This window comes from Catharus ustulatus, chromosome 5 (assembly GCF_009819885.2).
Source record: "Catharus ustulatus isolate bCatUst1 chromosome 5, bCatUst1.pri.v2, whole genome shotgun sequence".
Lineage (NCBI taxonomy): Eukaryota > Metazoa > Chordata > Aves > Passeriformes > Turdidae > Catharus > Catharus ustulatus.
Window position 1 is genome coordinate 49,661,750 of NC_046225.1, and position 27,889 is coordinate 49,689,638.

At 40.1% G+C, this 27,889-nt stretch overlaps 1 protein-coding gene across 8 annotated transcripts in view; it reads right to left on the bottom strand.

Annotated features, from left to right (window-relative positions):
* The window catches only part of GABRB1 (gamma-aminobutyric acid type A receptor subunit beta1), a 125,199-nt gene that overhangs the window by 1,737 nt on the left and 95,573 nt on the right, over positions 1-27,889 (bottom strand). The window contains exons 5-11 of one of the 8 annotated variants that reach the window (XR_004417924.2): positions 24,815-24,897; positions 7,176-7,313; positions 6,916-7,068; positions 5,381-5,631; positions 3,908-4,238; positions 3,289-3,452; positions 2,944-3,171 (exon numbers count right to left, since the gene is read on the bottom strand). Coding sequence is in view for 3 of the 8 variants with exons in the window: in XM_042779245.1 (XP_042635179.1) it covers positions 4,988-5,005; positions 5,381-5,631; positions 6,916-7,068; positions 7,176-7,313; positions 24,815-24,897 (643 nt within the window). In the remaining 5 variants the exon portion in view is untranslated. Of the gene's footprint in view, positions 1-2,943; positions 3,172-3,284; positions 5,055-5,380; positions 5,632-6,915; positions 7,069-7,175; positions 7,314-24,814; positions 24,898-27,889 lie in introns of those variants that run through there. The other 7 variants (XR_004417922.2, XR_004417921.2, XR_004417920.2 and 4 more) reach the window with 7 other exon arrangements.

Here is a 27,889-nt window from a genome sequence, read left to right on the forward strand (position 1 = left end):
CCCGTCTTGGTGGGTTACTGCAAAGAAAAGATGGGACCAAAGAAAGTTTCAGTTCCACATGGCAATGGGGAAGATGTTCCTTCCCATCACCAGGAGAAATCTTTCCATCATTACTGAGGGCATATTTGCACTGTGCCAGACTCAGAACTTACTAACTGAAAGCAAAGCAGTGAAGGGACTACAAAAGCCACACAGGAGAACTGTGGGGTAAAAAAGTCTTTTAAGTGAAGTAAAAAGTTATCACAGATAAAAAATGAACTAGTCTCGTTTAAAAGTTGATTCTGTATATGCTGAAATGAGCAATCAGTGATAACACCCCAGTTCCCACTTTGGTGGGAAAAACTCACATGTTCTGGGTTTAGAAAGTCAAACTTGTCACAAATCAACATGGTGTTTCAAATGTTTGCTTGAGATATGAGCCGCCCAGTTCATACTTTTTAGGTGAGTTCTTCAAATTCAAGAAGAAGGAAGATTTAAGCTGGAGTCTTCTACTCTCCAGAGGACTGCCATAACTATGGGACTATTCATTTACCCTGAAGAGCCGACATTTTTCTGTGGAAAAAACCCAGTGATCTCAGAGCTGTCTCTGTGTAAAAAGATTTTTTTTTTAATTCTAAGAAGCTTTGATAGGTCAATATTTTCTTCTCAGTTTTATGAAATAGCTCTTTGAGCTGTCTGATTACATAATCTAATGTGTAAGCTAAATTACTTCAGTGTTATAATAATAGTAACAATAATGCAAGCGTTATTAAGCAGTTGTTATGACTTTTCTTTATGGAAGAAAACTTGTAGCTATCTACACTCTGAAGTAATTCACAGGGATCTTTCTTAAACTAAGATATCCTGACAATTTGTTATGAGCCAAGCGGTGTCTGAGTTCCTGCTCTAGGCATTCTGAATGAACTTGTTATTTTTAAAATGAATTTAATTTAAGCCCTTTTAGGCAAGATGATTTGTATGTCATGAAGTAAGTTGGTCTTTGAATTGCAGTCTTTGCAATTCAGAGAAAGAGCCTTACACTGATCTTGACTAAATTAGTTCATGGAAGTATAAAAGATGTTCTTATGTACCTGGTCAAATGCTCTGTGCAATTTCTCACATCATTAAGAACTCCTTCAGTATATTTTGAAGTTCACTACAAAGTATTAAAACTTGTGCAGCTGATCTGCTGCTGAGCCAGCAGCTGTGCTGAAATCGTTCTCCCCAGATGAACTTGGTTCATTTTAATCCAATTGTAACACTAACTCAACCTCCATAAGGTACCACCACCCCTCACTGGGCATGTGCTCCATATTTTATTGACTCTAAGAGTTGAGAGAATTTTACACCAATCAGTAACAAAGGTGTGTATGACTAAAGTCACTCAAGTTCCACCTAAAATGTAAAGAAACAGGATACAAATAAGTTGGCAATGGGGAAAAGTTAGGGAAGACTCCATTGTAACTACTGGCATTAGTTGATGGGCTGAATCTGTCTTCTACCCCATAAGGATGCCTGTTGGGTAAGAATCACTCTGTGTGTCCTGAATACTTTCACTGGGGATTAGAGTTTGTCTGTGTACTGCTTTGAATATGTTTTTGCAGTCAGATACAATCACTGGCAACCCTTGAACCTTAACCTGTCACAATTTTTTATTGGTTAATAGTGATATTCCATAAGCTGTTGGAGTGAGTCCTTCCCAGGTGCTGGCAGTGGGTAACATGCTCAGATAAAGAGGAGGACCCACTAAGGGGTCATAAACTGGGAAGACCTCCTGAGGGGTCTCCCTTGGGCTGTCCGTAAGTCAGTCAGACCACCCTGTGATCCAGCAGGGCAGTTCAGTGAAAGGTTCCCTAACAGGACACTGACAGACTGGTGTCAGCTTCCCTGGGGTGCTGACAGGCAAATCAAACACCAAGGGTTGAATGAATGCCCCCACACCAAGAGAGATGAAACCTTCTTTTTTCACTTGACACTTAGAAAATGAGTTTCCTGCTTAGGATCATCAAATGATATTGTAAGTGTAAAATAGTTAAGTAATAAAAAGAAAACAACCCAAAGCAACAGCCCTGTATTGACCACATAAAAAGTAGTCAGACAGCTCTAGGGGAAGTGCATGTTAGCATTCTTTGACACTGAATGGGTCTCAAATGCTTAGTGCTGTCTGGAATGAATTTTTACCTTTTTTTTTTCCCTTCTTTTTTTTAAAAACCTTAACTGTTGGGAGATAAAAGGTAGGAACATCTGTTTTATCTCAATACAAACCCATTGTTTCTTCCTCTTAAGATGAAAGACTCAGGGCCATGTTACTCACACAGGTTGTCTTATTGGAACAAGTGCTGTAGTGTTACCACAATCTGATCTGCCAAGAAACGCTTATGCTCAGCAGGGCTATACTAATTCACAAGGAGATTTGCTTGAAGATTAAGATATTTGTGTGGTTACGTGCTTCCCTTCTTTTTCTCCTTCCAGTAGCCACTGTTTTGGAAAACTTAAGTTTTCCTCAGAGCCTGTGGCTGGTCTCTGGCTTTCTATCCCAAGCATTTAATGTTTCACAGGACATTTGAAAGGAAAGTGTGATGCTGTGCAGAATGTGCTGAAGAGACAATCTATCACTTGCCTTTTGTTGTCATTTGTGAACCTTTTGAGGGTGTGGCCCTTTTCCCACTCGCATTATGATTGCATCTTACCTTTTTTCACACTTAAGAGATATCTTCTGTGTAATTACTATTCATGCTATAATTGTCTGGGGAAAGAGAAACAGTTGCCTGCATGGACTATCTAGATATTTTCTTGCTGGGTGGTTTTTCCTATTTATCCATAATTATGGTGATGTCAGTGACATCTAGCTTTCACAAATGAACAAGGAGATATAAATAGTCTTTATGCTTTATTCAGAGAAACAGAAAGATTGTTTACTACAAATTAATATTTTTTTGCATATTAAAAATAAAAATGGCATACATTGTGAAGCTGGAGAGACTTTATTTCCATCTTCACTCTGTAGAGCATGGAACCCATGAAACAGAAGTTCCATTTCATTTTTCATCTGGTCTTCTCTATACTGTTAATATCGTGGTCTGTTTGCTGAGTGTTGCTCATGCAGCTAGAGCTTGTGTTATCAGGTGAAGAAATTTGAACTCTTTTAGTCTTTAGAGTTGTATGTCAGATGGGAATGATCAATATCTTCACCTGGCACAAAGAGATGAAGCACTGTTACATATTCTTGTAGTTACAGCTCCCTGTATGGATAAGTGGTGTGGGTCAAGAGTAAAAGGGAAAAAATGTCCTAGATCTATACATACTTACAACTGCACTTCTTTTATGCTCAAAAAAACCTTTCCCTTGCTCTGGTGGAGGCATCATAATATCAGTGAAAAATCTCAAAAAATCATGGAGAGGGGCAGGAAGCTCTTTCACTGGAGGTCACATAACCTTGTTGCGTCCCACTGCTCTGGTCATGTGCATTCTTCCTGCCAAAGACAGAAATACAACTATTGGAAATCAGCATTTTTATGCTGAATAAAATTAATGTTCACAATGTCTCACATCAGTGTGTGGAACAGAAAATTCACCGATATCCATTCACATGTGTGTGTTTATGGATATGTGTGCATAAATTTGTATTTAAGATCACAAACCTGCACTCTACAGGCAGAAAGCAGTCTGTTCATTTAAAGCACTCTCAATCTCAGAATGGGATTGCTCCTCTGAAGTGTGAACACCTAGAAATCCTGGTACCAAGCATGTATGACCTCCTTTTTCTATCAGAAAAATGATGTGGTGCTTTAAAATCTTTCCATCCCATTCTGCGTACCAATCTCAGCGTAATCTTTTCTGCGCAACATTTAGACAAAAGCTTTTAGTTATGACTTATGGCATTTTGTTAGTTAAACAAACTCTCCAAATATGTAGGAGAAGAACTTACCTGCACTCTTATCCTTTACTCAGTTCAGTGCACTGGGGCACATGTAGCCAAGGCTGGCCTCTGAAGAAGTCTTAACTTCTTCTTTGTCATGAATCCTTGCTGTGCTGCTTCTCACCTAGACTGGATCATCTCAGGAGCTGTTGAGGTAGCTGGTCAGAGTTTGTGTGTTGCGTTGTTTTTTTCCCTTCCTTATTTTCCATAGAAATGGATAGGCAGTGTCTGTGCACAACAAGCTGGGCTGACTTATCTCCTCTGCTCAGTGGAAGACAGCACTTTGTGGGGTCTTGGAGACTGCTGATTGCCTGAACTGAATTTGTGCCCTCACTGTCTCCTACCCAACAGGACAGAAAGCAAATGTAAGTAAGAACTTTTAATGGACTCATGAGTTCACTGAGACTGAGGGTTTGACGGTGTTGTTAATGACGTGTAGCTGTAGTGGTGGGATACCAAACACACAGCTCTAGAATTAATAAGATACCACAGAGTTTCTGAAATGCACTTCCTGATGTGTATATGACACTGTAGCCAACTATCAAGATGAAGTGTTGGTCTCATTCTTCAAACTAAACAGAGTGCTCAAATACAGTTTTGTCCAAATGTTATCACCTCAGGCCACAACAGTAAAGAAGTTTATAGGACAGCCTGGGCAAGATCTCATTAATACCTGGATGCAATATATTGTAAGCAAAGCACAGGATGGAAGAAAAATTTTGGCTCATTAGGATTTGTATTTTCCTCAGCGTCAGACTGGGCCAAGTACAACTGAGGCTTCAAAGGGTTTATTTCTGAAAAACTGGGGAAAAGTGAAAGGTTTATAGATGTTTGCAAGTGCTCAATGATTTATTGCAAAATCAAACTCATCCTCATTGAAAACATTTCCATAGTATTACTTCCTGAAAGTTTTCTGGCTTGTTTTTAAAAGAAGGGATAGTTGTGCTGTGCCTGAATTTAGCTGAAGAAAAAATCCTGACATCTATGAAAGCTCTTAGAATCTAGCAGCAACATCCTTGTGTTCCTCGAAGTTCAGTGCTGCAGGCTTCATTCAGGGCTCACTGAAGCAACAGAGCTTGTCTATGCTTTTCATTTTTGGTGAAGTTTCTGTATGCAAAGAGGAACTTTATTATAAACATTTCTTCTATACCACCTTCTAAAGCAAAAAAAAAAAAAAAGTTGAAGTGATAAATATTTAACTTCCTTGTATACAATGCCCCTTGTATTTCTTTTGCAAGAAATACAAAGAAGAAAGAAATGTGTCCTGAATAATCATTTTCATTTTCTGTATTTTCTTCCTTTGTTTTCAGTTGAAGATGGAACAGACCATATGTTGCTGTAATCTCCTTAAAATACAATTTTTCTCTAGGCAATCTTAAATGCTTTTGCACAGGTGTTCCACCTGTATTTATCTCTATCATACTATAAATGAACATTTTCACAATAAAAGTAATGTTTGAAAAGATAGTTTGAACATTTTACCTGGACTCTATTTGTTTCCAGTCTGCTCTTCTCTCCTGTGGCATGTCCTGCCCTGCCTGCTGTCTTTTTTTGACGTTGAGGTCCCTTCCCAAAGAATATGTAGTTTACAAAGGCATATTCCAGCAAGGCCAGGAACACAAACACAAAACATCCCATCAGGTAAATATCTATTGCCTTGACATAGGGAATCTTTGGCAAGGTCTCCCTGAGGTGGGTGCTGATGGTGGTCATGGTCAGCACAGTCGTGATTCCTGCAAAAAGAAGAAATAGTCACTGACTAGTAAGACAAGGAGGAGATTTCAGCACAAAAGACACAATCACAGCATTGCACTTCTCATGCAGATGGCGATGATCTGGTTCTTAGCAGCCAAAGGAGTGTGTTTTGCAGAACTGGAAAGGAACATATCCCTGCAAGCCTGCTTATAGCACCTTCCTTGGCTTTTCATGCAGTGGAGGGTGAATGAAATTACCTCTAATAGCCCAGGCTGTTGGAACTCCTTGCCTTAATTTTTGCCAATAACCATGCTAACGAATATGGTGTTAGCTGACCTGGATAGCAACGAGTTCACTGTTGTTCTTTCTACGTGAGATAATGCTTCTTACTCCATTTACAGCAGTAGCTCTGCTTGACCCCATAGGTGACTTGCATTGCTGTGGGAATCTGCAATAAGTATCTGGCTTTTGATTTAAAATGGAGGATTGAAAGGAGAAAGGGTAGCCTTTTGATAAAGTGATGGTCTTTGATGAAGAGAAAGTGATATATATGGTTCTACTAAAACAACTTTTCCTGTTAACTAGGTGTTTGCAAGTAAAGCATTTCCATCTCGTGTTATCCACCACTGAATGATTTTTTTTCTCGTATGAGATTTTTTTCTTTTAACTGGCTAAAATTACTTTTTAGTGTGTTTTAATCACAGGTCATTAATGCATGTAGATAATAGCTCTAGGCACAGGTCTAGCAAGTTAAATTTGCAGGGAGATGGGGCAGAATGGCTTTTTGGCAATAGAATTGAAAACCATATATGCCTTTAAGCACAGATAGTGGAAGAAGATCTTCATTCTTATAGAAAGTTGTAGGAAGGAACATGGTATGGGAAAGAACGAACTATAGGAAAAACAGACTTATTGGTGTAAACTGGTATATATCCACTCATGTCAGTAAGATCTGGTGTATCCATTCTGGCCTGAGAGAACATTTTTAACATCAACAGGGATTGCCCATGCAGCACAGTGTAGATACCCTTAGACACCTGAATTAGACTTTTATGCTCCAGTTTGGAGGCAAGGTAGTTTTGGCCTGATCCAAAGACCATTATGACAACTGGCAGTCAGTCAGAATCCCAACGTAAGTGTGGAGCAAGAACTTCAGAAGTAGGCAAGGTCACACCTGCCTGCCTTCCTGACAACCAAGACCCTCTGCTGCTTGTGTAAGATCACAATTAATGATGCTACAACCAGCATCAACCAATGGATTTGGTGCCACTGTTTTCAAAGGCAGCAAGTGTCCATGTAGTTCAGTCATTTAGAGAAGTTACCTAGAGCAACTCTGGCTGCAGAGGCATCATAATTGATCCAAAAAGACACCCACGACAGAATTGTGATCAGGGTGGAAGGCATATAGGTTTGCAAAATGAAGTATCCAATATTTCTTTTAAGCCGGAAGCTAAGTGATAGTCGAGGATATGCTCCTGAAATAAAGAAGTCATACAATGACTAATGCCTCACAAAAGGTAGGCACTGATATTTCTGGGTTGGAGGAAGAGGGGACAACTGTTTTTAACTTGTCAGTGCTTACCTGTTGTAAATTCCACTCTCTTAGATACCATCTTGTAATCCACAATAGAAAACTGCGGGAGCTCGATGTTATTAACTCCTGTTACTGCTGACTCTCCTCCGTTCCAGTAAAATTCAATATCATCAGTAGTGTATCCATCTGAAACAGAGGCAGTTTGATTATTGACTTTTCGGTTTTTTACTCTGCTTAAATAGTTGCAGTTCAAGTGAAAGGAGCTGCTGTTAATCAGGAATCAGCCTTCTGTTGTGTGACATTCCTGTTACACAGAATTCTTTCTCTATGCCTTGAGGAAGTTTCTAGATGTAGAAGAGGAGAAGACAGAAAACAAGGACAGAATTAATGATTAAAGTTTGTTTTTTCACCAGCTCTAATACAACTACTTTTTAGTCGGGCTTGAGCTGCTCAGTTTGCCAACAAACAGATACAGCAAAACTTTTAAACTCTCTGTGGAGGAGCTTTGACAGTAAAAACAGGTTTGGTTCCCAGATTTTAATTTGATTTCCTATGCAGGATGTGACAAAGTACAGAGCTGGGAGCCAGTGGCGACAAAGATGATTCTAGAAGAATTAAGGTGCCTGTGGTATCACCTGACAATGTCTGTCATAGCTGTAGGTAATCCTTTGATATTCATGAAGCATTTTATATTTTAATTAGACTATGCCATCTTTGATCTTCTGCTATCACAGAACTACTTCTTTTTTACTCCAAATCTAGCACCTTTCTTCTCATTTCTTTTAACAGCAATGTTGATTATTTATAATGTAATCAAAAATTAATTTGCCATTATATCACTAGAAATGTTAACATTATTGTTACCATTTTCAGAAATATTTTGATTGAACTCAGAAGTGACTGATTTTCAAAAAAATCTCCTGATTGACAACATTTTTGAACTAATATTTAAACTGGTTCCACTTTATTGCATTTTTCTACTTTTCCCAAATATCTACCAGAGGAGAGAACATCTCATCTATTTTTAAATTTTTCCTTCAGGTGTTAGATTTAATCAGGTTTAAATCATGTAACACAGATCAAATAAAACATGTGTTTAACTCAAAGCTTTAGAAAACTTAACAGTACTTTTGCCAGTTGAACCAAGCTTTAGACGCCTCCACAGTTAGGAACCTGTCCTTTCATATGCACAAGTAATGCAATATCAAGCTAAGGAAATTAGTCTTGAGATGTCTTTTCCTATGATGGTGCCTAGTAATAGCCTCATCCCTTCAAGGCTGACCACATGCAGAACAGATCCATGGTTTCCCTGGTGACAGTCAGAGAAGGTCTGACGACTTGCTGCCAGGCTCCAGAGATTGCACGGAAAGTCTGCAGCTATTGAACAGCCATCTTTTGATGCAAACACACAATGACAGGCTGAACAAGGTTAAATGTTCACATATTTTATTTCTGAACTGCTCAGTGCCATGGTGTTCTAAGTATCCAAATTGCTCTGAAAACCACACTAACCTATGTAATATGGATTGCTACTGCAAGCTTAAAACTGGTTTCCTATTACTTACGGTTTGTTGGGATATTTTTGGGTTTTTTTTGTTGTTTTTTGTTTTGTTTTTTTGTTTTGTTTTGTTTGTTTTTTGTTCTTTTTTTTGTTTATTCTTTTTGTTTGTTTGGTTTTTTTTCCAAATGTACTGTCCCAGAGCTGTGACACAAAGCTCTGCATGGCTGGTTTTCATGACTTTTCACTACAAAAGGTCAAGGTAGCTGCTTGGTAGTGAGACTTCAGTAGCTGCTTTAAAGGCTTTGCACACAAACCCCAGGGCTGACATGAGCTACAGGCAGGGTGTGACATAGAATGATTGAAAGTGAATGAAGACTGCTAGGACTGTTTAAAAGACCGAGATTGGCAGGGAAGTGTTAACTTCATTTTCTTGCAAATCTGTTCTATAAAAACCTTCTCTTGAAGGATTTCTCTTCACAAAAAAGGTGGTGCAAAACAGATGGCATTGGAACTGTCATCTCATGCTGAAAGGATATTGATTATGTGTAGACTTCATACCACACAGATATCCTCTACATGATAATTAAGGATACATCCATTTGTCTGTAGGAGACAGAATAAAAAACCAAAAGGGGCATCACTACCTAGGTGTTGAGCAGGTACTTGCTGCAAAGTTACAGATGAAGGTTTAGATGTGAGAATCCTGAACTCTGCATCAGGGTTTGGAAGAAAACCATGAAAATGATTCTTCTGTTCTGTGCTGTCATCACTTGTTGCCCTTTTCACAACCTGCCCTGCAGTCTTGCTCTGATTGACAGTGCAGGTTTGGACCCAGGGCAGAGAGAGGAGTGACTTCCAGTCCTCAGGAACTCCTGACTTTACTTGCAGCCTCTTAAGGCAGCTGCAGCCAGCCTTTCTGCAGTTTCTCTGATGTTTTGAGAGAAGAGGTAATTGTTTGGCACCTTATTGTGGCAGAAATTCCCTTCTTAGAAGGTGAATTATTAGTGATTTAGTTAAAACTCACAATGGTGCCAAGTAACACCTGGGATATCAGACGGCAGATTTCGAAAAGAAAACAGGCACAACCTCCTACAAAAAGATTGCACCATGTTATTGATACACTGGGTGTTCATGCTGGATCTTTGCAAAAGGAAATTATGTGAGTTTTGTAATGCAGACAAATGTGGTTTCCCTAGTCTTGTTTTCTATGACTTTGGCAACTAAACGAAAAGTAGAGCTAGAAGGTTATAAAGTCAATTGACCAAAAGCAAGACATTGCATGGAAGGTATCAGCTGGTGACAAGGTGTCACTGCTGACAGGCCATGTTTTTAATTTCTACAAACTTAAAAGAGACTTCCAAATACAACAAAAAGTGGGTCTAATGCGAGCTACTACTTTCTCTAAATATACTGATTTCCTTTTTGAATTAAAACTTCCCTAAAGCTGGTGGAATGATAAGAAAAGGATACTGATGTTTTTCACTTAGGAGCATTCACATTTTTAGTTCGCTTTTTAGAAAAGTAGTTGAGCAAAAACATCTTCCTGTGATTTTAGGTACAGTGAACTTCAGTACATTCATAATTTCCCTGGCAGTCATTGTAATATCTCTACTGGACACTAACAAGGTGTAAATTCTCCCTGGGCTGTCCATTCCCTGATGTGATAGGATTGTTGCTGTGTTTCCTTATGTGCTTTGCACATTGTTCTAGGTGCATGGGAGGCATTGCTTTTCATGGCTGACAATGACTCACAGGTGCAGGCACTGGAGGCCCTCATGTTTCATAGGTGTCGACATTGCTTTTTTCTGGCAAACTTAGAAGGAAGGCAGTTGGCTGCAGGTCAAAGACAGGAATTGATCTCAGCTCTGAGCAGTGAGCAGGAGACAGATTGCTCCTTCTCCTTTCAAACGGACAGTGGCTTTAAGCAAGGAGAAGTAGTGATGTAAATGAAGAAACCTTCAATTGTGGAGCAAAACTGACTACCGGCTAGCAGGCAAGGGAAACACCTTATTTCGTGCAGCAAATGCCTTAGCATTCTCAAAGGAAGAAAAGCTATTTCAGCGATAGGAAAAGTGAGTCTTGCCATTGCAGTGGCCAGTGTTAATGCCGGTTTGTTCACTGAACTTATCTGTACTGCCCAGGTCTTCCCTCGGCACCTCTTTTCCCATGTAATCCTTTTCCCTCTGCATACGTATCCATGTCACAATTTAAATGTGTACCTCTGCTTCTGTGTCAGAGACAGCAGCGCTCGCAGCCGGACCGCGATGTCTGAACAAGAATTTCATAGAGGTCAGACATCGCGGGCCTGCAGTGTTTCAGTGATGCTGGCAGGAGCTGCCACAGGGTGGGCGCCAGGCGAACGGGAGAAAGGAGAACGGGAACGGAATTCCAGGCGGGCGGCTCCGGCAACGCGCCCCGGCACCGCGCGGGGGCGCCCGCGCTCCGCCTTCGGCCGGGGAGTGTGCGGGGGATGAGCGGGATGTGCGGGAGGTGCGCGGGGGATGTGCGGGAGGTGCGCGGGGGATGTGCGGGAGGTGCGCGGGAGGTGCACGGGGGATGCACGAGGGGTGCGCGGGGGTTGCGCGGGAGGTGCGCGGGGAGCCAAACGTGTTCACTCCCAGCTTCTGGAGTGAGCATGGCCTCGCTGCTGGGCTGGCATCCCTAGCAGTCTAGTTCGTTTAATCAAGCAGTTTTCCCAGGAATTCTGAGTCTGGTTTTGTTGACCTAAATAATAAATGACCAATAAAATTTTATTTATTTATTTGTTCTATAATTAACAATGCTCTGTGAAAAATATTTGTTCTACTTAACCTTTTTTTTTTCTTTTGATTGCTAGATTATTTTCCATCTTCAAAACCACTAAAAAACACCAGCTAGAGATATAAAACCTAATTCCTAGAAAACACTGTCTAGAAGTGAAAATATAGCACTTAATCACCAACTTTTTTTTTTTTTTTGCTCTCAGCAGCTGGGAGAGTTCAAGCGAGAATGCTCGGTCAGAAGTACCAACAATCTAAAAAGTAGCTATATACACACATGGTAAGAAATAGGTTATATATAAATCTCCCTGTTCATTCACAGAAGAAAATATTTCAGAAATGTTGCTGACATTGTGATATAGCCAAGTTTAACAGTGTATGGGATGTCACCAGCCTGTTCTATTTTCCACTGCAGCACTTACCTTCTCAAATATCTCTGGGATAAATGAGGATGTGTGTAACATTCACCAATACAAATAATGGTTCCACTATCATCAGCAATTCAACAGAGATGTCCAAACAGAATTTCTCTTCCCTCTGATTCTCTGAGGCAGGTAGCCCTGAAACACCCAGCAGCCAGGTGTTTTCCTTTGGATCTAAATAGGGCTCTTCAAAAGACTACGTTAATTTGTGTGTAGAAATTAGTTGACCCTTGGTAAGGACATGAGGCTGTACCCCAACCCTCTTCCACTCCTCTCGGATTTTGCCTTTCATAATAACTTACAGTAATTTCACGACCATGAGGCGCACCGGACTATAAGGCTCACTCCCCAGGAGTTGGCAAAATTTGCAACTTTGTAGATCATATAAAGCGCACCAGATTATAGGGCGCACTTTTTTTTTGCAATGAAGCTCTGCCCCCAACTCCCCCCCGTGCGGTTGCTGGCCGAGGCCCCGCCTTTACCTGGCAGCCATGGGCCCCCGGGACTGCCTGTATCTGGCAGGGGCGGTGCCTCAGGCCCCCAGACCCACCTGTACCCGGCGGGGCTGGGGCATGCCCGACGTTGTTCCATGCCCCCTCCCTGGGGCTGGGCTGTGGCTGCCGCCCCTCCATGCCTCCTCTCTGGGACTGGGGCATGCCTGTGGGGGGGCTGCCTCACCTGCACGGGGCCAGGGCGTGCCTGCCGCCACTCTGCCCCACTTCCACCTGGCAACCATGGCCCTGCCAGCTCCCCTCACGGCTCGCAGCTCTCACTTCTGGGTAGGCAAATTTCCAAACTTTGTCCATCATATAAGGCGCACCGGACTATAAGGCGCACTTCCAGGTTCAGGGGAAAATTTTAGTCAAAAGGGTGCGCCTTATAGTCATGAAATTACTGTAGTCTTTGTTGCTAAACGTATTATATTTTTCTTCTTATTATTCCTATGATTGTATTCAAACAGGAAGATAATGCATTTCTTCCATACTCCACCAAGATGGTCCATACAGTGCTAAATGTATTGTACTGTTTAAACTTAAACCTGACAGGTGAATGGGGCACCACGCATCTGAAGATGTTTTTGGGAATCAGTGTAACTAGTTAACATTAAGGTGATAGAATTGCTTGAAAAGGCTTCCTGTCACCTGAGTTCAAGTGCATATTTGCATCTATAAGGTACTTTTCTTTTTTCCACTGAGAAATATTTTTTGTTTTCCGTGGAGATATGAGTTAGCCTTTGCAACACTGGCCCAAATGAAAACTTGGTTAGACTGCTGGAGTACTAAACATTGTCAGTTATTTAAGAAGGTTTCTCAAATAAAAATAAATTTTATGTATGGGGCAATCTGTTCCATCCCAGTTGGAGACATAACTTCCTATCCATTAGAAGAGGAAAATAAAGATTATTACAGCATAATATCACTCTTGCAAGATCCTAATCTAGTTCAAAGAGTGAATGATAACCTTGCCTTAATTTGCAAGTAGCTTTGGTTCAGTTTTGCTTGTTATCATTTTTTGCCAGTGAGACTTGATACAAACCTGAAAGTCCTGTGGGAGAGAAATTGTTTGGCTTTGCTTGATATCTGTTTAATGGCTAACATCGCAGGACTTCTCTGTATCACTGTCTCAACAGAGGGAAATGAAGGATTCTGAATAACTAGTCAAACTTATATTGACAATGCCTTACCAGCTAATTTGGCTCCTTCTACTGGATTATGCCAGAGATGGCAAAGGAACTTAAAGGCTAAAATAAAAATAATGCAATGAACAATCAGACACACACATCAGTATGTTTTAGCTAGTATGGCTTTCATGTGCAAGAGTACCTCCTGTAAGGCATTCTGATATTTTTGTCTTCTGTTCACTAATAAGAATCTAATTCTCATTAGCTATAAAAAAAAACAAACTAAGGAATTATTAGGAAAGGGATGCAAATGCAAAATTCTTTGTTTGCATTTCCATATACATTTTCAATTCACGCTGTGCTGTTTCATGAAGTTTCCTTTCTTTGCCCAAAATAACAATCCTAAATTGACTAGAATGAAGGACACACTTGATTCCAGTGAAGAAAGGACTTGTCTGAGTCACAGTTCTTTAGACTAGAGGTAAGGTGAAGTCTGTAAGATCCTAAATTAGCATGGTGAGCTTGAAGAGCACATGATTATTTACAGACTAGCAGACTTTCAGACCAAGAAAGCAACAAATCATATGTCTAGTGGCTAATTTGAAAGAAATAAAGGGAAATTCAGCATACAGATAAACTGCAGATATCACTCATTGACATGAGTGTCCGGAGTTTATGCTTGTTCAAAAGCTGCCACAGAATAAAAATCTATCCAGGTTGTTAAATATGGTTGTACTTCCAACTGGAGGTAGCGAAGTGCAGAACACTTACTGGAGGTGTTTACTGAGGAGGCATCAGCACGTATGTCCCAGTCTGTGTTCTAGCTTCATTGATACGTTCTGCTGGCCACTCTCAGAGATAAGATGATGGGCAAGACGGACATTTGATCTAAGACAGTACAACAGTTAGGGGTCTGACATGTTCCAGATCAGCCTGATTTACCCATCTCATTTCTTTCACCTTTAAAACACTTTCCTTTCAACACTGGAGTGATGACTTTTAGCCTGATATTAAGAGCCTCTGACTCTACACATCTCTGTGTGATTCCTGTGAATCAAACTGTCATTAAAAAGTCTTGTTCATGCCCACACATTTTGTGTAGTAGAAGCAGCCTGCCCATAGCAGCTTCGAGGCTAACATGTCATTGAAAACTCTAAAGTTCCCTATATGCAAATGTTTAGTGAACAGTGCCAGTGATTCAGATTTGGACTTGAATAATTTTGATGACCTATTGTCTAAAAATTTCCAGTAATAATATATTATTTGTAAAAATTTTTTTAGAAAGCAGGTGAGCGGTATGTGTTCGTGGCTGGCGTCCTCTTGTGCAGCCCACACACTTGTGTAATTGTACATGCAATATGTACAAGGTGCACAACTGCTGTCAGCAGGTGATCCCTGACACACACATCATACATCAGCTTCTACAGACTTTTAGCAAGTTTCTCATCTTCTAAATTAGTTTGAGTGGCCCTGAAGCATGAAAATTTAAGATGACATTTTAGTTACTTTGGTAGTTACATATGCTGAGGAACATTTTGTTTAATCTCTTCTACATTTCTCACTTGTTTGCCTGGATCCTCTTCTCTTGTGGGTTGAAACCACCAAAGTTCTGAAGACATACTGTCATGTTCTTGTCTAAAGACTAGTCAACAGTGATGAGGGCAGCAGCTATGCATGAGGAGGTTAACCCAGTCTCCTTGCCTTTTGCCTTGCACGCCATTCGCCATACCAGACTGTCCTTGAGAGCTTGGAGCTGGAAAGAGAGGATTTGTTTCTTTCCAGTAGCAAGTGTCAGAAATCCCAGCCATCTTCTCTTCCTTTCATTCTGAAATGCCTTTTTCCGGAATCCATTTTGATCTTTCTACTTCTCCTTTTAATTTTCTTTTGAATGGACACTCTACTGGTTACCAGCTGTATCTCAACTGGCAGAAAAGTGAACCAAAGCTCCTGACCTCTTCTGGAGAGATTTGCTTACTTCCCCCCCTCCCTCCCCATGCCCTTTCTTCTTTTTTTCTAACCTTTATTCCCCTCTGGTTTGATGAGGAGGAAGAAAATATCCATTTTCAGGAGCAGCAAAATGCAGATCACACATTGTTTCTACTCTAGTCCAGCACAGGCTGGGAGTGCTAGACTCAGGACAAAGACCTTGACATGCCTTCTTCTGAAAACCTTGTGCAATCCTTCATCTTGTTTGCTAACTCAAAGGACTTCCATACCTTTACATAAACCTGACTAAGGTAACTTGCTTGCAGCGCTGTCAGGAGCACATTTTAAGTAGAATTTGTAAGTCCAATGCAAGTATTTTTTCAACCCCACCAGTTTCTTCTTTCCTCTTTTTTTCTCATTTGAGCTGCTGTACAATGGATGACTCTCACAGTCTGAGCCATAATCCTAGAAGCTTTTTTCCTGACTTGAGTTGCTTTACAAAGTTAAAAAAGGGAACAACTCTATTTATAAGCATATTATGTAAACATTAGCAACAGAGGTTCAGCTGCTTAGCATTCAATTAATTTAGTTCAGTCAATATTGCATGGTACACAGTTTTGTCTGCTTGTATTGTAAACACATCTTGCCCTTGAGCACTTATTTCATTTGACTAATTAAGATCTACTTCTAAGTGCTCTCATTTTGTTGCCAGGCAGACTCGCCCAACTTTAGATACAGCTGTTGTACTTGGTGAAAAAGGCATTTGAAATCCAGGTCCATCGGTCAGACCAAAACCTGCTCTTCTTTAAGGCAGTAGGGTCTCTGCTTTCCACAGGACTCAGGCTGGAGATGAATTAAGACATTGTTTGTTTCTTACTTATGCCAGCATGTCTTACACAAGTACACATATTTCTGAGCAATATTGTGTTCCCACCTGAGACAAAACCCTTTTAAAATTTTAATTATTTAATGCAGGTGCATAAAGCTTTTCAGAGAGGTAAATGTGGGATCAAGTACAACTCCACTGTACTTGGGCTTTTTATATAAGTAGTGAGAATGAAATTTTCATGGTGGTCTGTCCTTTCTTTTCTGATTCTCCTCCCCCCTGGAGGAAGAATGAAGTGAGTGAGTGGCTGTTCAGTATTTAGCTGCCAGTAGTCTCACTTGCTATTCTGACTTTGCAAGTAGCTGAATTTTCAATTCACGAACAATTGTAGAAAGATTTAAAGTTACATTGAACTGCATTAAAATTTCCATTCAGACAAAATTAAGAATAACTGAGAGGAATTTGGCAATGCACATGTATTGTATACGTACTCCACATTTTCTGTGTGCATATTTTACCAAAAAGAATTACACAATATTGAACTTGTATACTGTGCTGAGAAAAAATTCTTGCCTGAAAAATACCATGTTCCCTTGGGCAAAATCAGGGTGAGTTCACAGAGGAGTGCGGTCCTGCACCAAGGAGATTAATGCCTCCTTGGATATCAAGGTGCCTGAGGTACTTCTATGATTGCCTTTTTTACTTAAGCACTAAAGAATGCGTAGAGGACTTTCTGTGGCTAAATACATAGGCCAAAGTCAAGGAACAGGCCTTTTAAAGAGTGATTAATGTACAATTTCTGCTCAATATCTGCAGCTTTGTGTGGAGGAGGGCAGACATGCAGCACACACTCATTAGTGGACTAATGTAAGGTGAAATGGAGGGGCAGGTGCTCCATGGAGGGAGAAGATCCAAGGTCTTATAATCAAAAGATGCTGAATGGTTTCCTGTCTGCCTAATCTTATTGATACATAGTCCTGGCCACAGTAAGTGGCAGGTTGACAGGTTCTGTTGCTTTGACCCTAAATTTGAATACAAATAAGGCAGTCATGGTCTGTCTGGTTTGGATTAGAAATGATAAAAGTTTAAAAAGCAGGGTTTTTTTTTCTTCAGGAAGAACTCTCCATAGGTAATTTAGTGATCACAGAATTACAGAATCATAGAAGCATAGAAAGGTTGGAGTTGGAAGGATATGCATGTGAGCACACTGCTCACTTAATAAAACTACCTCATATTAATATTGTCCCAGATCAGATAAGCCATCTTCCCACACTGAGATTTGAGGCATTGTGTTTAGTTATTTGTATTGTTGCAGTGTCAAAAAACCATATATATAGATCAAGACAGAGAAGGGATAGGCACTGAGTACATAATTTCTCAAGATTTATAATATCTGTAAATACAGATGCACTGGGGGAAAGGCTTCATTTTCACAAACTGAAGCAAATTCATGAGTACCAGAATCTTCCATTTTGTTCTGGTATTTTTTGCTTTTATTCATGAAAACACCTTGGCAGAAGACAACAAAATATATAAACGATACTTATGGCTGTAACATTCTACAATTCATCTGTATTGTCTCAAAGCACAGTATACCAGCTCTTCCAAGATTGTTACATTACCAGGTGCAGAGATTATTTTTCCTTCTGGCTGCAGTAATACAGACTCATCTGAGAGCACAGCTGCTTCTGGAGAAGTGAGCCCCTCCTCTAAATGAATCCTTATTTTTTTTTAAAGCACACTAAGCTTTTCTTTTTGCTGTTCCCCTGGCCTGAGGGGTGTCAGAGGCTGAAGACTGAGACTTGATGAGGCTGTGCTGGGAAGTGACTCAGCTACAGCTTTCCTGTCCTCTGTGATCACCAGGGGACATCCTGGGTCACATATTGGTACCTCTGAGATTACTGAGATGACACTAAACAAGAAGAGCAGTTGGTGAAAACAACTCTACATTCCTCTGTGTGTAACAGAAAAGTGCTTAAGACACACCAAGCTTTTCTAATTTCATATGTTCATGTTGAACATGAACGTGTTCATGTTCAAATTGTTGAATGCCAAATATTTTCTATTAAAATCTATGCATCCATACAAAGACACGCTATCCATCTTTTTGAAAATAAAACGGGAAAGTCATGCAGACTAAACTATCTGTATCTGAGCAACTTGCACATTTGTGTACAGTGTAAAAATACATTGCGAAAGTAACACTAAGTAAGTAAGTAAGATTTATAGTCCTCTGGGGAGAGAAATCTTTCCAAAGTGTGGAAACAGAACAGTCACTGTGGCTTAACACTAGTGTGTTGTGAAGAATGAATTATTTTAGCTCAGTAGTTGACTTAAAAGATGAGTGGCAAGGAATGACATAAACTGAACCAAAAATACATTTTAACTTTTGATGTGGAAAAAAAAAGGAAACATGCAGTCCTTCTTGGCTAATTTCTCAGTTTCAATATCCAAAAGCTATTTGTGAATCTGCCTCTCAAAGTATCTAAAAACCAACTTGCTCAGCTTCACAGCTCTGTGCTAGTCTTTCTGTTCCTGTGATGTTTAAATTGGCTGCTGTGGTTGCCCATGCTGTAACTTTAAAATCTCTCTTGTTTTACTGCCTGCATGTTCTCTGCACCTCAGAAGGATGGTATGTCAGAAGTTAATGTCGATTGTTGTGTGCATGCAGAGTCTCCATGGCAATCCTTCTGAGAGTGTATTTGCAATGATACAAGCTCAGTGTGTGTATCCTGCATAGGGTATATGGAGTATACCATATAGACCTAGGGTCTATTATCTGGATGCCTTAAGAAATTACAAAGTGAGTTTCAAATTGCAAAATGAGTTGCCCAGAGAGCAGTCACTTTGCTATCCCAGTGGGCAGTATATGGGATTGCTTTGGCAGCCTTTTGTGCTGATCTCCATTCCTGCACTTGCTGAGGTGTCTTGTATTGTACCATCTTGCTTGTTTTATGAGTATGCTGTGATAAAGTGTGCTTTTCTGTGTCTTGCTGTTTCCTTTTATTTTGTTAGACTTGTGGGAGCTTGAATATGGCATTTGATACAGGTGGAGAGCTTTTGTGAAATAAGGTGATTTGTGCATGTTATAGCACATGAAGCAATGGGAGCAGCCATGGATGGAGACCCACCTGCACACTGGTGAACTGGGAAAGCTGCCACTATGATGACATGCTAAGAACATCCTATCACTTATAGCTGGCACATTAAGTTAATATGGGCAGGCAGGAACCCTTCTGACTTTCATTCAGATAGTGTGCATTGCATCCCATCTCAGAAAGATGTTCAAATGATCTGAGTTTTGGAACCTCTCTCTGTCTCCCTCTTCTTAGTCCACCAAGTCTGGAAGAAATTTAAAGCTGAGTATGTACTTTAAAACTTAAAGGAATTGGCCAGAAGCAGAAGAGAGTTTTTACTCCCAGTGCTATGCTGTGACAACCAGAGACAAGTCAAAGTGGAGAGAATGAGGGGTTTTTTTTACCTGTGGTTCACAGGACCCATGGGAAGCAGCACATTCCAGAGAACAGGTTTATGGCTGACAGATCTCATGAGAGAGCAGCTGCAGTTTGGCAGGAGGGTGAGTGAGAGAAGCTTTTCATTTACAAATGTGGCAAAACCAAAGCAACTGGTATTGGGCAGCTGCCCTCTTTAGGAGCATCAGAAATATAAACTCTTTAAAAAGGCATTGGGTTCATCATCCTTCCAGACTTTTTTTTTAATTGGGAAGGGACGTTGCAACTGACTTCTAGAATACTCTGAACAGCAAGCTCCTTTGAGAAAGGAGAATTTATGCTTTCTGTGGAACCAATTTGATATTCTTGGTGAGAAACAGGATGAGACCAGATGACCTTTCAGTGGTTTTGGATACTTTAGGGAAAATACATAAGTGGATCCAGCTCAAAGCTCTTGCTGCCTCAGGTACAAGAATAGCAATATTCATTAGTGAATTTTTATTGCCAGGCATGAATAAATTGCTAGATATCTGGTGCCTGCAGACAGGCAAAGGAAAAGCTGTACGGGAAAGCTTGGATTTAAGACAGGTTTTTCATCTCTAAAAAAATATCCCTATTTGTTTGAGGTGTAGGTTCTTACATCCTTGGTAGTTCAAATGCAGTCATACCCTGGATCAATGCAATCTTGTCTCAAGCAGAGAGCTGTGATAAATCTGTTCACATCTCATTCCATCAGATGGCTCTGTGCCAACAAAGGTGATAATGAATGTTTACGTATGAAGTCAGTTGTTTTTTTTCTGGCAACAAACTATGTAGAGGTTCAAGTGGACCATTTTATTGATTTACTGTAATATCACTCTAAGTTGGCTGCACTTTCAAAGAAGCATTACATATATTTAGTGTTACATCAATTTCTATATGAAGAAGGGACAGCTATAAAAACAGTGGAATCAAAACAGAATTGCCATTTTTTTATACTGTAGCCAACTGACTAAATCTTCCTCTTTTCTCCAAGTACCTCTGTTCAGGTTTCTGTCGGCCTGTTCAGTTCAAGTGGTTTCTAAGGGTGCTGCTGACAAGGCTAATGCATGGTTCAGTCTTGCAGTGTTGATCCCTGAATGATGCTGCAGCATTAACTGTTGTCATAGAGACACAGATTTTTGAGTCCAAAGGGACAGTTTTGATAAGCAACTCAGACTTGTTGTAAAACACATAGTAGCTTGCCAATAAGTAAATATCTCTGGCAAACTGGAGCACAGCTGGGCCCTCCTTCTCCTGTGATAGTGAAACACATTTCACTGAAGTTTGTGAAATGCTGTAAATAAAACCCCAAATGGGGATTTAATTTATTGTAAGAGTGATGCTGTCAGCATACATTTGAGTGAAAGCCAGGTGCAAGCTTAGTCCACAAGATCCTGCTGTTACTGTGATACTGGCATCCACAGAGGGAAAAAAGCATTAAAATAACAACAGTATTCCGTCTTACCCTCTAGGTAGTGCAGGGAGGTTAGCACTTGTACTTGTAAAGAAGGATGCTAGAGTGGGCAGCTTTACACAGTCAGAAGTCTCTGGCAGGCAATCTCTGGGTGATAAAATTGTAGCATTTTGATGCTACTGTCCCTGGTTGTTTGCCTCCTCCTCCTGCTTGTTCCTTTATCAGCTGTGTGTCTGCACCCATGCCAGCCCAGAGCCTGTTGTGGCTGCTGCCAGGAACAGTGGACTTGTGCCAAGGCAATGGGTTCTGAACTGCCATAGCAGCTGTGGCCCTTGCCAAAGGCTACCTGATACAGCAGAACAAACAACCGGGAGATTTAACATCTTAAATTGCCAAGCTGACATCCATCAGAGTTCATGTGAGAGTGCCAAGCAGTCTGTGTAACCTCCAGTCAAGTATTAAGTCTCCTCTTTCCCAGTATATGCTAATCTGTGAGAAATGGATTGTTACAGATCCCAGCTTTGCTGATGAAGCAGTTCCAGTTATAAAATCCCTTGATTCTGTACACAGAAGTTTCCAGTGGCCATCATGGTATTAGACACTGGAACAGGTGTAAAATGTCTGATACAGTCTCCCCATCTTCCGCTGCAGAATTTGGAATAAGGTGAACTGGTTGGGTAAAGCTGTGAAGAATGTGTGAAGGAGTATGTGCAGCCAAAATGCTCCCCTCCTAAATGTATGCATTTCTCTCATTGTCAGCCATGCAAACATAGCTTCTGCACTCCTCTAAGATAGCTTTAGAACAGCTGGAAATGCAATTTTTTAATGAAAATAATCTGCTGGCTCAATATAGGTATGTATTATCCATGCCTTTGCTATGCTGCTGGACAGGTTTGATAATAGTGCAGTGTTTGGTTCCTTGTGCTCTTTCCCATTCCTGTGTCACACAGCTGGTTTTGCTGCTATTTGAAATGCCTGAAATTATTCACTGTTAAGTATTATTAAAAAAAAAATTTTATCACTTTAGAGTTTCAGTGACTGGCTAATTACCACAGCATCCCTACGAGGTATAATGACTCACTGCCCCTCTGCTCACAAGTAGTGCAATGCTCATCTATTATTTGATAAATTAATCGGTGGGATTTCCTGGTTCCTCTGGAATATGCTCCATCTGCAGCAGAAGTAAGTCATCCTTAAACACTCATGGAAACTCCGAAGAGAGCCAGGTTGTATGTGCTTCAGCATTGGTGCTCTGTGGCAGTGCTGCACAGCTGCACAGCTGTTGTGGATGCACTGGGGAGCATTCAGGTTTTGGAGGGGAAAATGTGTCTCCAGCTTGCTTGGTTTAGAAATGAGGAAGCACCCTGGGATTTTCTGAGAAGCCACCTGCTGCCAACCCTTAGGAATGAAGGAAATCCTGCACCTCTCACAGTACAACACTACTGCTCTGGAAGCTGGTGCCTCATGGGCTAAACCATGTAACTGTGCACAGTATAAAAATGAACAAGCCCACCTTCCAGTGCTTTGAAAATGGTTTGACAGTGCACATATTGCACAGCATCTGTCTAGTGGTGAGAAATGCTGCTTGGTATTGCACAGACTTGTTTAGTGACCAAAGCACCACCATCCCTGTCCCTTTTACTAAAGGAATAGCTCTGTCCTGGAGTTTATTCAATTCCCATCTGTCCCAAAATTGTGGTGGATAAGCCTTTCTATCAAAGAGATATTTTTTAACTGAAAAAATGTAAACAGTTTCATTTTCAATCTAACTCTGTGAACATTTGTTTACTGGCACAACAGAAACAGAACAGAAGCTCAATAGCTGAAGGGTAATGCAGAAGTTGGAAGGAGAGCTTCCTTTAAACTGGGAGCCCTATAAACTGGATCTCTCATGGAAGCAAATGCCACATTCCCAATACACATGGCATGAACAGAGAAGGTTATCGCCTCTTTATTCACACTTTTCCATTCTGTCCCCTCATTACTCTCAAGGGAATTAGTGGACACTATTGAGTGCAGAGTACTCTGGACAACTTGTACTCAAATGCCTAAGAAAGAAGCAGGCAACTGGCCCTTCTGAACTCTATTCCTCCAAATATGATGCTCTAGTTTATGTGTCCAGGACACATGATCAATAATTTTCAAGATTTTTAGACATGCAGATGAGAAGAACTGTGGTGCTTTAGAAAGTATATTTTAGGTGGACAATTGTCAAAGACACCAGTGCCCCTGACACATCTACTACTTTGGGCTTCCAGTAGCAGGTAAACACATCACAAAAAATCATTCACTTGTTAATAGAACTGACCTAAATACTCATGAGAAGTAATTCACTCTCCAATTTTGACCTGTTGCAAATTGTGATCAGCTCAACAAGTCTTAACATATCAACATATGTATCTCTGGAGACATGAATTATTTATACAAGTGTTCAAAAGGTCTGAAAAGCAATTTTCTTTTGGGCACATGTGATTGGCCACATGAGTGACATGGTATTCTCTCACCCCTGATTGTGTTAGCATTTTAATTGCTTATTCCATCTGATGCTAATTTTGATTCTTGATGAGTTCTCAGTGGTAGTGCTAAATCCATTCTCACTGAACATTTATCCCTACAAAACTTCATTTATGTGAAAGCTTGTGGAAAAAAGAGGAATATCATTATTTGGGCTGATATACGCTAGCTCATAAATGCTTACGTACTTTCATCATCTTCAGTCATGACTGAGCTGGGGACTTCAACTACCTTCCAACATGAAGGCAGCTTCATTATCATCACCCATTTTGGCTGCTGTGGTATTGTAGATATCTGTTTCCTCTGCTAATCAGGTGGAAAAGTGACTGAGGACAAGTGTTTTGAAAATCAAGATTTGACTCATTCTCCAAAAGCATCCATTACATACCTTAGTAAGTTCAAGCCAGAAGATGACCCAAGCAGCAGCAAGCAAAAAAACTGTTTTGTGCCAAAGAAAGGCAGGGGACTGCAAAGCTCAAGTATGGGAAGACAACCATGCATCTTAACAAGCAGCTTCTTAGGTCCTGTAAAGTGGTGGATTGTGACACTCAGACCGAGCTTTGAACTAGCAGAAAGTGACTGGGGCTATCAGTAGCATGATGGGAAACACTGGACAGGGAAGCTACATGGCCAGTATAATAAAGATTCTTTTCAAAAACCTTCACAGGCACTTCTCTAACAGCCACTATCATAAAATATAAAGAGACAACAACAAAAATTTGTAAGTGCGTGCCATGTTCTATGCTCATGGAAGACGATGACAAAGCTCTCATTAACCTTGGTGCTGAAGGATCAAGTTGTTTCCTTTTATAACCTCCAAATGATTAGGTAACAACAATTGATCAATCCTACCACCACCACATGGGACAGGTGTCAATCTTGATGTTGGAGATTAATATGCTGAGGTGAAGTAATTTCTCCAGGTTTGGCAGTGATTAGGCACTGAAGACGGACAGTGCTTGGTTGCTGTCCTCTGAGCTAATCTTCAAAAAATACCCTCCTCCCTTCCTTGACAAGAGATTTTGAAAGATGCCTTAGAAGCTTGGACCAACCAGCATTGTGAATGAAACACATTTTGGCTTGTGTATTACAGAAATACATTTAGTATGTTCAGTGTGCAAGCTCACTGAACCCATAGTGTTTGAACAACTTGCTCCTGTTTTGCCTACCCTCTGAATGTCATTCAGTTCTCAGTTGTCATTTGCCCAACCCTTTCCCTCAAGTAACTTACAACTTTCAATTTCTAGTGTGCAGTTTTGTTCATCCAGAGGATATCTGCGTAGATCCATCATGCAAGCAGCTGTTGTTGTGATCCTGTAAGAGGAGGGTGAAAAAAAATAATGAGACTTGAAACCACATTTTCCTTGTTTTAGACAGCAAGGTTTTCTATAGTGGGTTTTTTGTTTGTTTAAATATAGAATGCACTTGAATTCCTGGCATGCAGTCTTTATAGAACTTGTAAAGCATCATTAGTTTATGCAGCACAATATACTGGTTACAGCATATGCTGAATATTGTAGAGAAGGATTTTGACTCAAAAGCATTTGACTCAAAAGTGTACAGTGTTTTGAAGAACATTCGGTGAGATTTCTACTTGGACATCGTTTTTTAAATGTTCCTAATTGAGGCATCTTCAAATTGTATAGCAAATTGTTTTATTTGTAACTCATACTGCTGATATCTTTCTTTTTCCATTTTGTTGTCACTTACTGCAGTTTTAGTTTTGTCTGATAGGTATGTGCGCTTTCATCCATGCTGTAGAATACCTGATAGTGCCTTATTCATTACTTTTATGCCTCCATAATCAGTTTATCATTAACTATGATAATTGTACATCACCTCTTAAAAATGACATGGGGCAATCAAACAAGTGAAATCAAACTAGTGAACTATAACATCGTACAGCGGTTACTTCATGAACATTGAGAGTAACTATGATCGCAGGCTGGATGCTTCAGATCCTTACTTCTTCTAGAGAGTATGTGAGTTGATATTTGGTCCCTAAATGTAGTCTCCATAGCCTAAGACTTTTTGCAAGATAATTCCTCTCCCTTGTTAGACCATAAATCACAAGAACATCTGAGAAAATGTTAGATGATAAGTCTGTGACTGTGTGGGAGGAATGTTAAATGACTTCATGAGAATGGGGGTCAAATTCTAAAGCTCCCTTTGAGAAAGACAATTAGATCAGTGTTTTCAAACTCACAAAAGTGAGTTATCACATTTTCTCCCCTTTTTAAAAAATTTTGTGGTAAACAGGTTCTTAAATGCTCACAAAACTTTTGAAGTTGTGAATGGGCAAATTTAGCTTCTAATTCTATTGGTCTCTCCCCTTCTCTCTCCAATGATTTATACCAGATAACCTCTTTTTTTGATCTGGATTTGGTCCTCTTGCTCCAGTTCCATGTTAATGAATGCCAGAGGAACATATCTTGAGATTTTTTTGAAAGTCAAGCACACTTACGTGCTGTATTGGGGTGATAATCCTTGCTGTCACCAAAATTTAAAAGGGGGAAAAATGCCACATACTTTCTTTCTGTGACATTCTTCAAAATTTCCTAAGTCTACAAAATCCATCTGTCATATCTAGTATAAGGAACATCTTAGCAAGTGCTGTAGTAAGAAGCAGTCCATGAAACCACTCTGGAATATTGTGTAAAGTACCATGAAAATAGTACATTTACACTTTTTTTTCAGGCTGATTTTGCCACATTAAATAGAAATGCATGTGTCTTAACATGCATTTGCCATAAAAATGCACTTGCCATAAAAAAGGTTTTCAGCTGTGGTAGGACCTCATTTAGATTAGTCATGTATCAATTACACCTTACTGACAGGCACTGAGAAGACACTCATTTGTCAGATACCTGCTTAATAACATTTAAGATCACACATAACAATATACTAACATTAGTCACAGTTAAATGCTTTTTAATGAAGGTTTCATAGGGAAATGTTTTGTTCCCAATTAATAAATCAGCCTTTATAGTAATTTAGTTCACCTATATCATCCAGAGTGTTTTTTAAACCACTGCGGTGAGGCAGCACTCCCCCTGCTACCTCCTCAGGCTGCTCTGTGATCTCGGAACTCTCACTAGGCTTTTGAGCAATGAATTGAGTGGTGAAGTGTACCTTGACTGTACCAGAAATTCTTGCACAGCTAAGGCAGGGGTGGCACTCTCTGTACCAGGACTTCTGCTACCTTCCCAAGGAGGGGAGCAGGAGAGAATCAGTCATCCTCTGACAGCCTTGAACATTATTTACCTGAATTGTAGCCTGAGTAGAACAGTACCATCGTTACTGACCCTTTGAAAAACTCCAGTAATTATCAGCTTGGATTACAGCCAGGATAGAAACTCATTAATGACTAAAGCCAAGCATTCTGTGACTCTCTAAGCAGCTGTTCTAAGAGACATTCTTGGAGCACTTCTGGACTGCAGAGGATGCACCTCTCTCTTAGAGGAACACCTCTCACAGCTTTGCTATACTTGCAGGATCAGCACTGAAAACTCACTGTGGGACCTACACTGACACCCCTACTCCCTCCTCAAGGCTCAAGTCTCACCCACACAGAAATGACAAGGCATTTAACATTAATATTTCATTGGATTTGAGGGTAATTTTTAAATCTTTGTAAATTTATTTAGACACAGACATTGTGTCTGTAGATGTTTGTGTTTGTGAAGTGATTGAAACACACAATAGCAAGTACTGCATGAGTGTTGCCATCTTGGATCTATAATAACTCATGTACCCTCTTCTGCACCCTTACACTTCTTTATTCCTGGTCTCTGTGCCAATCATTCTAAACTGATTCTAATCCGATTTTCATTTATATGCTTTATCTGTGTATTATGTAACAGAGTAAACCTTTCCACAGCACTTTGTGAAGTTCTGCAAATTTATATTAAACCTGCTCTTACTAATATATTTGACAGCAATTTTTGAGTCCTCCTAACCACTCATTTGTGATAACCAGACCATTATTCCTAATGGCAGGGTATCTGTCCTATTGACTTCTGCAGTTTTGCATATTTTACATAAGTTACATAAGCAACAGCAATTAGCTATTCTTTATATAATAAATACAAATTGATAGTGGAATAGTAATTAATGCAATTGTTTATAAATGAAATTTAAATACTCTACATAATCTTGTCCCCTGACATTGTAATTCTGACACCTGTATTGTCTTCTCCACCAGCCTGCCAACATATCATGGTCCCTCCTAAAGCTGGAGGTGCTTAAACTTTATTGGGAATCAACTTTCCTTGAAAATAGCTATGTTTAATTGCAGCAGTGCTTC